This window comes from Protopterus annectens, chromosome 13.part0 (genome assembly GCF_019279795.1).
Source record: "Protopterus annectens isolate FY-2018-M chromosome 13.part0, PAN1.0, whole genome shotgun sequence".
Taxonomy (NCBI): domain Eukaryota; kingdom Metazoa; phylum Chordata; order Ceratodontiformes; family Protopteridae; genus Protopterus; species Protopterus annectens.
This window is the reverse complement of record NC_056747.1, coordinates 626,986,555-627,003,357: the sequence shown is the minus strand read 5'-3', so window position 1 is coordinate 627,003,357 and position 16,803 is coordinate 626,986,555. Positions and strand designations below refer to the sequence as shown.

At 42.3% G+C, this 16,803-nt stretch overlaps 1 protein-coding gene across 1 annotated transcript in view; it reads left to right on the top strand.

Annotated features, from left to right (window-relative positions):
* VPS53 (VPS53 subunit of GARP complex) overlaps positions 1-16,803 on the top strand; it is a 1,983,995-nt gene that overhangs the window by 1,651,538 nt on the left and 315,654 nt on the right. Inside the window, exon 18 of the mRNA XM_044054290.1 lies at positions 16,354-16,502. Within this exon, the coding sequence (XP_043910225.1) occupies positions 16,354-16,502 (149 nt within the window). The remainder of the gene's footprint in view (positions 1-16,353; positions 16,503-16,803) is intronic.

Genomic DNA, 16,803 nt, shown 5'->3' with positions numbered 1-16,803 from the left:
TATAATTAGACTTCTGCTGAACTCACATGCATTGTTGGCTACATTGCCCATGCCTGGCATGAGGCAACCATTTCCAGCGTCTGCGCCCCAACTGTGTGTAATTAATAAGAATGCATCTGCCTTAAGATGGGGGAGCAATTCTAGAGTCAGACAGTGTAAGTATTTTGGTCACTGCAAGAATCACAAATCTGCATTTTTGTATGTCAAACCCTGAAAACTTACTTGGACAGGATCTCACAAGGTCATATGACCATCCATGTAGACAGCATGTCAGTTTTTTGGTACACAGGTCAGTTCCAGGTCACAGACTCATAGTCACTATGTAGAAAGTGAAGGGTTAAGAAACTTTGTAAATTATTCATAATAAATAACCCCTTTTTGAATAGTGTCCACATCCGCAGGGAGAACATTGCACTGGCAGACAAACTTAAGGAGGTGCCTTCTCTTGTCACATGAATGATCCATAGCCCAAATCATAACATACATAATCTTCCTTCTTTGGGACCAACTGGTGATACTGTTGTTTACTTTACAATTAAATGTGAAATGTTGCCAGTTCCTCTCTCATATCTCATCACTGAATCATCCATGTAAGGATGCATTGATGAATATATCAGGGCCTCCTGGACACCTTCACTTCAATCCCATTCATAAACAAGACAGTCCAACAGACCAGAAAGCAAAATTATTCCACTCTAGAATGTTCTTTATAGCCCCATTCTGGCTACAAGTATGCTTTACGGCTCCCGCATCTGAATCGGCATATTCTAGGTGGTCACCTGGAACTCATTCTGTTCAGAGGGCTACTGTTTCACCCATCGGGGAGATTTCACTCAAAAATCAGTGCCCTGCAACTATTAAGTGAGTTCTTCAGTTCAGTTGTTTTTTTCTGTATTATTTTCCATCCATACTTGCTGATCATTAAGCTTTCTCCTATTGGCCTTGAGCCCATATGTTCCCCTTTACTGGGTATTCCCAGCAGATAAGGCCAAGAGTTGACTGAAGGAGCTGCCATCCAGGCAACTGTAGAAGTGATTTGTGTCCTTGCCAGCAACCTGCCAATGAGGGCATTTCTAATAAGTCACTAATCCCACCCTTGGTGGCTGACGTGAACACTTCCATCACCTTGGGGCATCCTACACGTGCATGCTTTTACCCATATGCTTTGAAGGCTACTTTCACTTGCTTGGGATTGTCAAGTCCACATCTCCGGTCTTGACCATTTTGATGTTGTGCAAACTTCTGCTTGTATGGTGGCAATCAGCCAACAACTACTACACCTTCCTCCCAGGATGGGTGAATTGGTGTTGGATGCTCAAGCTCAGGTTGTCTGGCTTTATCCCCAGAGCTTTGCCACAGAATCCCTTTCTTGGTTTTCCAGCTACCTTTCTAACAGATTACAAGCAGTAAAATGGGGCCAATCTACCTCCACTTTTCTTCCTACACCTACCGGAGTACCTCAAGGTTCCATACTCGGCCCACTACTATTCAATATCTTCATAAATGACTTCTACAAGGCCATCCCCATCACTACAATCGTACAATACGCTGATGATTCAACATTAATCTGCTCTGCCTCTAACCTAACAGACCTCAAAGCCCTAACCCAAAGTGCCTTCTCAACCACTGAAAACTGGATGCTACAAAACCACCTCTCCCTAAATGCCAACAAAACTAAGCTACTCCTTTTCTCTCCCTCTAAATCCTCCTCTCTCGACAAACAGTCATTCCAAATTTCCAGCCTTAATAACTCCTCTATCGAACTCGTATCCTCCTCCAAACTTATTGGTGTCACTATCGATGATCAACTAAAATTTAATTCACATATCCAACTGAACATCAAAAAAACACACATAAAACTAGGTCTATTGTATAGAAACAACCACTTCCTCTATCCTCGCACTAGAATAACCCTTGCTTCTACCTTCCTCCTTCCTACCCTCCTATACGGTGCCCCCATGCTAACTAATCTTTCATCCTCTCTTACCTCTAAACTAGAGCTATGCTACATCAAAATCGCCAGATTTGCCACAAATGCCAAATCCTCTTCTCATCACTGCTCCTCCCTTCACACCCTAAACTGGCTTGAACTTACTAATCAACTTAACCTCCTCCAACTCACCACAGCCTTCAAGCTACTGCTATACCCTTCAAACTACCCTGCCCTTTCGAATATCCTGCACCCTTATACCCCCTCTCGACCACTTAGATCTTCTCAACACAACCTGATTACAGTTCAAAAACCCCAGCACCCTGCTGGCCAGCTTCTCTTATCCTTTACACTTGCGAAGAAATGGAATGCCCTGCCCTTGTCACTTAGGACATGTACCAACCTAAATATCTTCAAAACTCAGCTTCATTCCTACCTCTATCTTAACAGAATTTGCAACTGCACTCTTCAGCCTACAAAACCTAAACTTTCTACTCCATTTGCCCCAGACTAACCTCCTTCTATTCTCCTGCCTATTTCCTTTCTATAAGTATTATGCTTGGTGAACAACACAGTAAAACTGTGTTATTTCTTGTGATGCCTTTCTCCCTAAACTAAACTGGAATTGTTAGTGTGTCTTCTGTTGTAACCACCTGATACTTGTTACATAGAGTGCCTGAGACCTTACATGTTTACTGAAATTATCTTTGTAAATTAGAAAGCCTTTCGATTTGCATGTTCTTCGAAATTATTTTTTGTAATCTATATATTTGAACTGTAATAATTGCTTGTTTTGGAGCTTTCTTCCCTGGGTCTCCACTGAAAACGGGCCCCCAATAGCCCAGTGGACCTCCCCGGTAATCAAACTGAAATAAATAAATAAATAAATAAATTAGATATCTTAACTTCCTCAAAAATTACTTCCACTAGAAAAATCTCCAAGGACAAGTGTTACCATTTCACCACTTGGACAAAGAAGCAAAAATTGAATCCAAGGTTGGCTGCATTAGAGAAAGGTGCTTGAGTACTTGGCGGAACTGCTCCACAAAAGACTCTGTCTTTAGTACAGGTGTATTTAACAGCTGCATCAGATTTCCATACAGGCTTACAAACCAGACCCCCTTGCCTCACAGAATGTTTGCAAATCTTTCTGAGAGGTATCTTTTGCGTAAGACCCTCTCAGTCAGAGATCTGTTTTTGCCCTGGAATCTCTGTTTCATTTTAGAGGCAACTTTTGAAGTTAAAGGAAAAGCAGACCTAAAGTACTTATCATGGAAAACCCTGTTCTAGGTAGCCATTATCTTGGCAAGAAGGATTTATGAGTCACAAGCTTTTGTAGTCAAACCATTTTGTCTGATCTTCCACAAAGAGAAGATAATGCTGAGGACAAATCCCTGCTTCATGCCAAACTACCCAAAGAGATCAGTCTGTAGCAATCCATTAACTCATCAATATTTTCCCCAAAAAGGGGGAGTGTTTGTTGCACTGTATGGATATATACCACTTACCAGCTCTCTACAGGCACACTTTTTTTCCTACGAGTTAGCTCAACTCCTGGTTCTGCATTGCTCCGCTGAAAGCTTCAGCGCACACAATGCAGCATGCATTAAAAGTAAAGGTAATATTTTAAGAAAAAGGTGACTGTTCCCCTCTCTGTGCTAGTACATTAATGGCTCCACCTTATTTATTTGTTTTTCTCTTAGAGACGTTCTTGGGCGGAAAAAAAATGTCATATTTTTGTTTCATTTTAGTATGAGAGCAAATTAATTTTATAGCATCTGCTTGACCAGTAGCCATGTGCTATATCCTACCCTTTAAGACAATATGATTAAAAGTGATAAGCTCATAGCACTTATCTTTTCATGTGGCTTATGTACAAATGCAAATTACTAAAGCCAATAAAAAAATGAATGGTTCCAGAATAAATAAATGGGGAAGGTTTCATGCCAGCTCAGCATTCATATTGTTATTGCTGTTTGTACTTTAGTAATTTTTAAATGTGATGTATAATATTATACATTATTATAAAATATATTATAAATTGTATGCTTGCAATGTCTCAATCCCTCTATGCCCTGAAATCTGAACCGTCCACCTTACCAAGGCATATAATGGTGTATGAGTAGTTCTATCTGCTACAGTCTGGTCTGCTTATTGACTAAGCTGGGATTCTGCTGTTGTCATCACATTCGGGTTGGCTGCATTCGAGGAAGGTGCTTGAGTACTTGGTGGAACTGCTCCACAAAAGCCTCATTTAGTCAGTAATAAAGGTCTGTTCGGCAGCTGCATCAGATTTCCATATAAGCTTACAAACCACTCTGGTCCAGATTTTTTCTCATATGCATCCCATAATATTCCATTAATTTTCCAGCTTGTCATTTACAGCATGAGAGTCAGTAGTAAGGTATTTGAGCACTGCACAGCTATCAGTACAGGATAAATAGTTTTGCATTTAACTGTGCAGATTCTATGGTTAATTTCACAGCCATGGGTTCATCAAACTTGCTGGAGCTCCCTTTGTCCTGGTTGAATAAGGTGGTTCCTACTGAATGGGTGAAGGCAGGGCACCACAGGCATGCTTCCCCTTATAACATGCTTGAAATGTTTTGTCTTGTAATCACCTTGTGGGGGGATGATTTAGCTGTGGAATAAGTTGTTTGCTGTTACATTGCACTTGAGGGTCCTTTTTTGCTCTGCTTTACATTAAGAGGACTAAGGTCATCCATCTTTATGCAGAAGACATTTGCCAGATCTATATGAGTTGGGAAGCACTTCAGAACGGCTCAAAGTGTGGTCATTTGATAGGTCAGAGGGCTTAAGAAGTTAGGTTTCACTTCATTTCTGCTTCTATAAATTAGGTTAATTTGCATGGAGCTGCTTACCCCACAACTGTGGTTGGCAGTGCCCTGTATAGATGCAGCCTCCTGGACAGTTAAGATTGCCAATAAAGCTAGTACATAGACTGTAACCTGTAATTTACTGAAGCATTACGCGGAGTTAAGCTCAGAGCTGCTAGCATGCACATCAGATTGCACTAACACCCTATTCTAACACTATCTAATACCATGTCCTAGCACTTTTCAACAGTTGTCCCTAAACATAGGGACCACTCTAGGAGACCTTTGTAAAACTTAGTTGTTAAACTCTAACAGTCCACCCTAGTACAGGTATGGACAACACAGATGTACAATTTCAAAATGTATCCATAACTAGTTTAGTAGATATGGGCATCCTGAGACAATATAGCAGTTGTGTCGTACACAGAGAACTCTTTAATCCTTAACGAAACCAACACAGTTTGCGAGAGATGTACATACACAGCTATCGTGTAGGTAGAAATCTCTCTTAAAATAAGATTGTCAGGAAGCGCAGACACACACTCACACACACACACACACTACTTCAACCACAAATAGTTTCCACCACACACGTAGATCTTATGCTGAGGTGATAAGCAATATTCCCAAACCTTAAAGACCTCCTAACCATGCAAATGGCAACGCCTATCCTCAGCAATCTGTAAAGCACACACTAAAAGCAGAACCAAACACCACACATAAGAATACACCCAGTGGACCCCTGAAAGGGAAGCAAACAATTTACCCAGGACTGTTATAGGATGTCATATGGTACTCCATTGTATAACACATATGCGTCACTCACCAGACTGGATAACTAAATTATTATGGTTTGTTGCTTACCTGGAACCAGGATCCACCAAATTACACACACACTCGATTCTCTGCACAACAGGTACCAGTATGATTCTATCATATCATCTTTGTGAGCATAAATGACCTGAGATGTACCTCACTGGACTGTATGAAGAGATACATTATGGACCTCTCTGAATATGTCTCGCAGGTATGTGCTTTGCATTGAACAGCATTCTACTTTCACTAAGGGTAATGCCACAGTATGAACAAAAAGTGATTTACTTTAATACCTGAATTAATTTCTGGTGTCAGTCCAGAGGGATTCAATATCTGTCAGGCTGGGAGGACATGGTCAAAAGACCATGCTGCTTTGTTGCTTTGCCAAAGATGGCCTCCACCTATTGCTGTGGGCTTCCAGATTTTGGGTCAAACTTTAGCCATCCACTTAGAGCCTTTTCAGGCAATGTCCCTGTAAGAAACCTATTGACATTGCAAATAAAATCCAAAGGAATCTAAAGGTGTTACTGCTCAGTGCTAGGAACCATAAAAAGAAACTCCACACCCTACAAGTTCTCCTCACTTTGAAAAATACAGACATCTGTGCTGTTCCTGAAACATGGTTTAAAGCCACAGAAAGTACTCCAGCAGTGTAAGGATACAGTGAATTCCACACATTTAGATAATCAGCTGCGCAGACAGAGACTAAAGGTGGAGGTGCCTTGATCTACATTAGCAACAAACATACCTCAAGATTGGTTAAACAGGATGATACCCTGGAGTTCATCCACTTGCAAATCACCCTAGATAGAGTCCTGTACCATATCTTAGCAAGCTGTAGGTCACCATCTCCGTCAGAAATCAAAGTCTTTTCTAGATCTACTGGGAGCACTCTCCATTCAACTGAACACTTTATTCATGGGAGACTTTAATTACCCCTCTGTAGACTGGGAAACATATGGGCGGCCGCGGTGATGCAGCAGTTAGCGTTGCCACCTCACATCGAGGTTCGATCCTCAGCTGGGGTGCCTTCTGTGTGGAGTTGGCATGTCCTTCCTGTGGTCATGTGGGTTTCCTCCGAGTGCTCCGGTTTCCTCCCACATCCCAAAGACATGCTGTAGGTGGATTGGACACTAAATTGGCCCTAGGCGTGAGTGCGTGTGTGTGTGTGTGTGTGTGTGTGTGTGTGTGTGTGTGTGTGTGTGTGTGTGTGTGTGCCTGCCTTCTGTGGAAAGTTGGGCGCCGGGCTGGCAACTCGACACCGTAAAACTCCACGGTCAATCATGAGCGGACAGTTGATCCACTGTGGTGACCCCAACCTGGAAAAGCTGAAAGAAGACGACTGGGAAACATATGCTGCCTCCAACTTGCAGGCATAGCGTTTCCTGTACTTCATTAACACAATGACCTCTATCAGTTAGTGCATACTGAACCTAGTTCTCACTGATATGGAAGATTGCTACACCCCCCTCCCCACCCCCATGTATCAGGCCCTCACTGGTGAGGCCAGATTATAAGCTATCTCCTATAAAAATCAACTTGGAAAACTCAAAAAAACCAGCTACGACTATTCTAAAGCAAACTACATTCTATTAAGCAACAGTTTGTCAAAATGTAATGCCCTGTTTAACCTTGAGTTCAAAACAGCCTGTTCAAAATTGTTCACAGAAACACTGTACAAATGTATAAATGATTGCATAGAGACTGCTATACCTACCAGAACTAAGCCTAACAAGCCACACTGGTGGACTCCTAATCTTAACAGGGTGTAATAACAAAAGGGGAAAAAAATGGTGGCTAAAATCAGAAAGAGCAACTCTCATAATGACAATACCTCACTAGTTAAACAGGAAACTAAGAGGACTAATTAAATCAAGGCCAGTTACAAGGTCAAGATAGCCTCTCAGGATAAAAACAACCAGATGACCTACAGCTATGTCTGAAACCTTAATGGTTACATTGCAGCAGTATGCTGAACTTTCAGTAAATGGTACCACCTTCACTGAGCAGAGTGACATAGAAAACCTGATGGCTGACAAATTCAACTCAAATTTCACCTCATCCCCTCCACCACTCCCTCATGAAATCCCTAGTAACATGACTTCCCAACCATTGTCAGGGAGCAGGTTGTGGCGGCACTTACAAAGGCCAAAAAATAAGCCTCAGTCAGGTCCAACATTATTCCAGGTTATTTCCTAAAGAGCCTGAAACATGACCTATCAAGACCACTTGAGTCAATTTAAACTACAGCATCAAAACAGGCTACCTACCAAGAGAATAGAGGACAGAAATGGTTATCCCCTCCACAGGAGTGGATCATTAACTGAACCCAGAAACTTCAGACCAATTAATCTAACTAGTCTAATATCCAAAGACATGGAATGAATCATCATGGAAATGATCGACAAAAACATTGACAATCTACAGACACTGGACCCATTGCAGTTTGGTTTTGTCAGGGGAAGGTCATGCCTACTCAACCTGATAGACTTTTTTTTTGAGAAGGTAACCAAGCAGTGGGTGAAGGGATACGTACAGCCTACTTAGATCTGGCTAAGTCATTCGATACAATACCCTACTCAGGTGCTGTAGACAAGCTCACCAAACTAGGCATAAATCTATACATGATAGATTGCCAGCTGGCTCACAGATAGGAACCAGGAAGTCAGGATTAGTGAGACCACCTCCACCAAGAGGCAGGTTACCAGCAGAGTACCACAAGGCTCCTTGCTGGGCCCACTCCTGTTTGGCATCTACTTCTTGGAGGCCAAGGTAATGTCAAGGTCTCTGGCTGACCTGTTTATCAGATATCTGCAAATTGAGAGCTATCATAAAATCCCACATGACTCCTGCAAGAAAGTCTAATGTAGACAAATGATTGGTGCCAAAGCCATGGATTAAAACTCAATGCAAAGAAGTGCATTATAGTGCCTTTTTGGGAAACGTCAACCCAGGTGAATTACTCCATTGGTAAGACGTTCTTAAGAGTTGACCTGGTAGTTAGAGAGCTGGGAACATATGCAGACAGTAATCTGGCCTTTGATCAACATGTAGCCATGGTGTTAAGAAAATCATTGTATGTTAACAGACTTATAAGTAAGGTTATGGCATCCAAGGATGTTATAGTAGCACTCTACAAAGCCCTTATTAGACCCATCATTGAATACAATGCCCCTTTTGGGATATATCTGACTAGGCATTTGCAACAGGTGGAATGCCCATGGATGTTCCTCACCAAAAGAATCCAGGGTATATTAAGACATTGTCCTATACAGATTGTTGTATTGCCCTGTCTCTGTACTCAGTTTCCTACAGTTTGTTGAGAGACAATCTGAGCTTATTATATAAGGCATCGTTTGATCCAGCCCTGATGGAGATTTTGCACATCTGCAAAATGAACAACACCAGAAACACTAGATCCAGGGATTTAAACTCTGCTTACGATGTAAATCGAATATGCAGGTGAGGCAGATATGTATCTCAAAGGATCACAATGCTCTAGAATAGGTTCCCCTTCCATGTGAAGCAGAGTCTGTCCCTAACCCTACTCAAATGTAACCTTGACCATTGGAATTGAAATTGTAAATTCATCCTGAGGTTGGCCCACATGTCTCTTATTGACAGAGGCTGACAAAAAACATTCCCTAACTAGCACTGGATAGGAAATCATAAATTCACCCCCAGATTGTCTGCCCATGTCTCCTATAGACAGAGGTCAACAGTAAACTTTTCATAACTAACATACCCGCTACATAACTTTTAGAAACCCCCTAACTAATATGGCCTTCCTAACTAACATACCCTTCCAATTTAGATGTACATATTACAAGGGGACGCAATTAGACTGGATTTTTGGCTAGGCTTGTAAAGGCCCTGGTGCTAGTTAGCCTGGTATATAGCTATAAACCTATAAACTGAGTAGTTTCTTTGCCATCTGTGAACCTTACATTTTGTCTGTGCCGTTCTGCTGGATTTTAGTAAGAGGCAACATTTTATTAAGGTAATCACCTGGAGTGCCCTCAGAACTACTAAATCTGTAAGACCTTACTAGAATTTTGAAATGTCAGCTCTTCAAGTTAGCTGTTTCTTACAGGTACTACTACCATTTTATTAATGCCTGTTTTTGTGCTGCTGTAGCCCATAAGCTTCTTGTTGTGTCTGACTTACCTAGCAGTGGTATATGGGTTTGCACAGCTGCTTGTTACTCACTTATAGTGCTCTGTAGAGCCCAAAAGGTACATATCCATTGCTGCTTGAGTGATGATTAATGTTCTTGACAATGTATGGGGTAAAACATTGATTATGGGGAAGCAATCTGAGGTGTGGTCCGTACATACACAGCTGCAAGTAATAACTGCATGTAACAAACAAGAGTGTGGTTGCAACATACTGAAAAAGGTAAATCTGTTCAACTTCATGAATTGCTTTCAACACTGTTGTATGCCAGAACTGTTATCTTCTTTTTTTAATATGCCATGTTTGTAAGCATTCATTGCAACTTGCAAGAAAAATATAATTTGCACCTGCAATAATGCAGTTGCAGTGTTGAGCACAAGTATTTTTTAAACTTTACTGCCCTATACTGTTTTTCTTGATAAGAATTAAAACAGAGAAGACCACTGTAAGTTTTAGATAGCTAACTGCCTGAAATGAGTTGTACTAATCCCAGTGCATGGGAAGTGGTGTTAAACCAGATGGAAACAGGCTTTGTTTAAGTTTATTCCTTACGTTAATGCAGAACAGCTGCAACTGCGCTGGTCAGTTAGGATGGTTTATATGCCTGTAAGAGATACAGATCTGCAGTTGTTTGTCCTGCATGCAGATTTCTGGGACTATCTCAGAGATGTATTTCTTATTATTTGAATCAGTTTGTTCTACATTTGGTTTAATGTGTCCTTGTGTTCGATACACCACTTGGTTTAGCCAAAACCATATAGCTTCAGACTGATTAAGCAGGCAGATGTTCATCGTGTTTCACTGTTGCAGTCATTACAATTGGGTTATCCTGCTGGTAGGCTACCCGCACTCGGCCTGAGTTCCAAAGTCTAGGTCTGGCGTCAGTTGCTGTCGCTTCTTCCCTGACGTCAGTGTGCCAGGGGTATATAAGATGCAGCCGATGCCATTTTCTTCAGTCTTTCTTGCCGCGCGGTGCCCAAAGCAAAAGCAGTTCACAAGTGCTGGTCGGCCGACTCCTGAAGTTTTCAAATTCGAATTTCAGATCCGAAGTCTTCATTAAAGCTAAGTGCCCCGTTGGGGAAACTTTTTTCTTGCTCCAGACCAATGTCAGAAAAAGTTAATAACTGTATTTCTTGTGGGAAGCAAATACCTTGTAAGGATTTTCATTCTTACTGTATTCCTTGCCTAGGCCCTGACCATAACATTGCTAGTTGTCGGTTTTGTGCTAGATTTAACCAAGGCACTGTTAAGCGTTGGTACGATTTTGCATTTCATTACTTTGGCAGAAGATTTAATTATATAATGCCGTCAGATCAGCTGACTACCAGAATTTACAAAAAACGCAAAGAAACAGAAAAGGACAGGCATCCGAGATCCAAAACCGACGACGAGGCTTCTTCTAGGCCTGTCGCCGGTTCTCAGTGAGGTGCTTTCGCAGCCCTTGATGCCCGCTACCTCAGAGCCACAGGCCGCTTCCGACTCCCATGTGGAGCCAACTGGGCCTCTGGAAACTCAAGGTATTGGACACTCGGAAACTATTCCCTCAGATGGGTCCGGAGCCGCTGAGCAGGCATCTGCTTCTGAGGGTGTTTTCAGGCCTACACAGTTATATGTGAAACCTACTTCAGCTACAAAGACTAAAGCAGCTCTAAAGACAAAGAAACAAGTACAGCATTCATCTGGACAGGCCTCCATGCCTAAAAAACAGATGCTTAAAATGGCCGAAGACCTTATTACTTTGATTAGGGGTTCCCATTCCCCTCCTGAAAAGAGGCCTAGGCAAGAGTTAGAACATGAATCTTCAGACCAGGTTTCCATTTCCTCTGATTACTCCTCTGAACAAGATTACTCCATTCCTCCCTATGAGTATTCTGATGCTGAAAAATCTATCCCTTCAGCCTCTCCTCCTGAGGATTATTCTTTTGGGGAAACACTGCATACTATGAGGGAGCATTTCCACTGGGAGAGCCAAGATTACTCAGAATCCAAGAAAAGGATCAGAGATTTCCTTTTATTGCCCCAGCACAGGCCCCTTGCTATCCCGCCTGTTTTAGACATTGCAGATGATGTATTTACAGAGTCCAGTTTTTCTCCAGGCTCTTTACCACCAGCCCCTGTTAAGCCAGACAGATACTACAGGGTTCCTGATTCACATAAATTTCTCTATAAAAACCCTGCAGCTGACCTAGAAACCATCTTTCAGGGTCCCAAAGGGGTCAAGGCTTCTACTGCAAAAAAAACTATTCCCTCTGATAGGGATTCTAGGGCCCTAGACAGATGGAGCAAAAGATTTATACCTCTGCTACCTTGGCTGTAAGAGCTTTAAATTGCCAATTTCATATGCTTAAGTATCAGCAATATCTTATATCCTTGCTTAAACAGAAAATGCCAGCAAATATAGAATGTGCAGACAGTAAAGAAATGCAGGATTTATTGCATGCAGCTGAACAAGTTGGAAAGCATACTTTGCAATGTGGTTTTGATTCTCTGGAGGCCTCCTGCAGGGCCGCTATTACAGGTTATGTCATTAAGAGACATGCTTGGTTAAAAGAACAAAATGTGCCTGATCATGTTAAAGCAAAACTATTAGATGCTCCTTTACAGCATGATACTTTGTTTGGTGCTAAAGCAGAAGAGGTGTTGAAGAAAATGGAGGACAAGGCTAAATCAATGCAAACAGTCAAGGATTTCTTGCAGGTACAGCCTCCCAGATTTAGCAGGAACTGGCCTACAAAAAAATTGGTCCTTTCCAGTGTCAGATAGACCACAAAGGGGGAGATACAGATGCCCCAGAGGCAGATCACAACCCCAAGGCTCAGACAGGCCTAAACAATGGGGTGCTTCTACCTCCAAGAGCAGAGAGGAAAAATCGCAGCCATACAGGAAACCGTCTCAATGACTTCCCACTTCCAGCACCAAGCACTTATCTTTTGGCAGCCCCTTTGGGGGGAAAGCTAGCACCTTTTTCACAAAATTGGCACATGATCACCCAGGACAAATGGGTTCTAAGTATAGTTTCACAAGGCTACAGGTTCCACTTTCACACCCTGCCAAGGCCAAACGGTATGCCAGACCTGCCACGCAATCAATGGGCAGAGGCACAAAAACAAGTATCATCCCTCATGGACATGAGGGCCATTCATCAAGTACCAGAACAAGAGGAGGGTCACGGATTCTATTCAAGACTGTTCTTAGTACCCAGAAAGGACAAAGCCTGGAGACCAATACTGGACCTATCTATTCTAAACACATATCTGAATATTCCAAAATTCAAAATGTTGACCCTACAGCAGCTTCTGCCCATGTTGGGCAAGAAGGCTTGGCTTGTGACTTTAGATCTAAAAGAGGCATACCTGCATGTCCCAATCAGACAAACATGCAGAAGATACCTCAGCTGGCTCAATACACTACCAATTCTCTGCACTGCGCTTTGGCTTATCTACTGCGCCCAGGGTCTTCACAAAGTGCCTGGCACCAGTAATTGCATTTTTCAGACAAAGAGGAATACAAATATATCCTTACTTGGATGACTGCCTCATTCAAGCAGAGAACAAGGACATTCTATTACAGCATCTGGCGTTTGTAAAAAGATTACTGACAAGTCTAGGGTACACAGTAAATGAAAAGAAATCAAAACTTGTACCCTCTCAAGAGATAATATTCCTGGGTGCAAGCTTAAATACAGCTGCCCAGATGGCTTATCTCCCGCCAGACAAGCACAGACAACTGACTACTTACTTCAAAATTTTGGCAACAAAGACCCAGTTATCTGCAAGAAAAATTCTGCAGGTCTTGGGTTTCATGGCACCCTGCATTCTGCTAATTCCATATGCAAGACTGCATGTGAGGAAACTTCAATGGTATCTAAAAAGTGTTTGGACTCAACATTGCCACAGCCTGGAAACAATAATTACCCTCATTCCCTGCCTGCAACAGGAGTTTCGATGGTGGGCAAAAGCCTGTCACCACAACACGGGACAGCCATTCACCTTACCCACAGCCAGGCATACATTGACAACAGATGCATCAGATTATGCGTGGGGGGGCCCATATGGCAGGAAGATGTATTCAGGGCACATGGTCCGCAAGTCAAATGCATCTATATGTCAATCAAAAAGAGATGCTAGCTGTTCAGAATGCCCTAACAGCCTTCAAGGATCAGCTTAATCCAGGACAACTACTAATAAAGACGGACAATACTACAGTCATGTGATACATAAACAAGCAGGGAGGCACACATTCCTACCCCCTCTGCAGGCTAGCCATGAACTTGTGGCACACAACATTGACTTTCCAAGTACATCTGCAAGCTCAATTCCTGCCAGGAAGGAAAAATACTTGGGCAGACGAACTAGGCAGAAATCTAATGGATCCCCACGAGTGGAAATTGGATCCACAAGTCTTCAGCATGATAACAAAGACCTGGGGATGCCCGGACATAGACCTATTTGCCTCTTCTCACAACTACCAACTACAAAGATTCTGCACAAGGACTTATCACAAGCAAGCATGGAAAGTGGATGCTCTATCTTTCAGCTGGAAAAATCTAACAGTATATGCCTTTCCCCCTCTGCCTCTCCTCCCCAAGGTACTCCTCAAGGTCAGACAAGAGAAACCAAAAATGATACTGATTGCCCCAGACTGGCCCCGCCAGCACTGGTAACCAATCCTAAAGAGCTTGTCTCACTGCCCAGCCTGGACATTACCACAAATTCCTCACTTGTTGACCCAACAAGACATTCAGATACTGCACAGCCAACTCAAAACCTTAAACCTGGCGGCATGGCAGATAATATAGCCTCTCAAGACACACCTCTTTCTAAAGCAGTAATGGATGTTATTTTGGAGGCCAGGAGGCCTAGCACCAGAAAATCTTATGCAGACAAATGGAGAAGATTCTGTGTTTGGAACCAAGCACAAGGCTTTGACATGGTTGTTCCAAATATTCCTCAGATTTTACAATACTTAACTGAGATGCTGGATAAAGGCCTTTCCTTTTCATCAATTAAAATTCATGCCTCTGCCATTTCAGTTCATTACAGTACAGAACCACCTATTTTTTCTCATCCGTTATTGAGGCAGTACCTCAGAGGGGCCAAAAACATAAGACCTCCAAGGAGAGCACCAGTACCTGCATGGGACCTCAACTATGTCTTGGAAAAACTCACACTGCCTCTGTTTGAGCCAGCCTCTGCAGCTGACATAAAATTATTATCCTGGAAAACAGCTCTGCTCCTAGCAATAACCTCCGCTAGAAGAGTCTCAGAGTTACAGGCACTCATTGCTGTGGAACCTTTTATCATTTTCCATCCTGACAGGGTTTCGCTGAGGACAAACCCTACATTTATGCCTAAGGTAGTGTCCAGTGTGGCCCTTAACCAAACAATTCATTTGCCTACTTTTTATCCAAACCCACAGAATAAGGGTGAGAAAATTCTGCATTCTTTGGACATTCATAGACAGCTACGCTTCTACTTGGACAGAACTAAAGCTTTCAGAAAGACTGATCAACTTCTAGTGGCATATGCTGCAGCATCACAAGGAAAGTCTATCTCAGAACAGACTATTTCAAAGTGGATAGGCCATTGCATTCGTTTCTGCTATTCACAGCATGGCAATTCAGTGCCTAAGGGCATTAGGCCACATTCAACCAGAACAGCAGCCACTTCAGCAGCCTTCCTCAGAGGAGTACCAACCAAAGACATCTTAGAGGCTGCAACTTGGAGTTCAGTGCATACCTTTACAAAGCAATATCACCTACCTCTCTACTCTAAATCCAGGGTAGGCTTTGCCACTGCAGTTCTGCAGGGCCTTATAGCCTCACCTAATCCTATTTAGCTCCAGCCTCCCAACCTTAGCTTTGGGATTCAACCCAATTGTAATGACTGCAACAGTGAAACACGATGAACATAGTACAGTTGTGTACCTACCTTAAATGTAGATGTTCGAGTGTATTCACTGTTGCAGTCCAGGTTACCCTCCCACCATCCCACTTTCTTCTTTGCTGGGACCTAACTGTACTTTTCTACTCTATACAACCTATGTGGTGTATTTGCTTGTAGATGAAGTAAAAGTTGTTTTTTGTGCATGTATGCTTATTGGCATAATTTAGCCTACCATTTTAGGGGCACCTGACATCTGGGGCAAGAAAAACTGAAGAAAATGGCATTGGCTGCATCTTATATACCCCTGGCACACTGACGTCAGGGAAGAGGCGACAGCAACCGACGCCGGACCTAGACTTTGGAACTCAGGCCGACTGCGGGTAGCCTGCCAGCAGGATAACCCAATTGTAATGACTGCAACAGTGAATACACTCGAACATCTACATTTATGGTAGGTACACAACTGTACTTTTCATAGCCAAAGCCCTTAAGCTTCAGATGGATTGAGCAGGCTGCCTACATGTCTTGGTAAGTGTGTTCTAGTTAAAAAGTTGTATAGTAGTAGCCATCAAATTGTCTTTTTGGCTTGGAGATGTCACTGAATATACATTGTCATTATGTGTAGGTTATGTGACCTCTTAATAACTGCTTTTTTGAACATCTGCACCAATCTTTATCCTCTTTTCTCTTCCTCTCCCTCCCTGAACAGATGCAGTGGCAGAATGTGGAACATGTTGGTGACCAAAGTCCATATGTCACCTCAATAATCTTACATATCAAGCAAAATGTTCCCATTATCCGTGATAATCTAGCCTCAACCCGGAAGTATTTCACTCAATTCTGCATTAAGTTTGCAAAGTATGTAAATTGATGTCTTTTGTTTCATTCTTTAGATTTATTTAAAGCAGTTTTGGTAAAAAGCTAATGTTGTTTTTCATTAATATAACTTTCTGCATTCCAGTGCTGTGTACAGGAGCTCATTATTTATTTATTTTTTAACTATGACATCTGATGTTATGTCCCCATGTAAGCATAGGTAACTTCTGTTTATTGTACCACTGTTTAGTGCCTGCTGAATCACTGTGAAACACCAGTGTTTGAGACACATCACCCGTTAATGTGAACCTTGGCTCTAGTTGATTACCACTGTTGAAGTGAC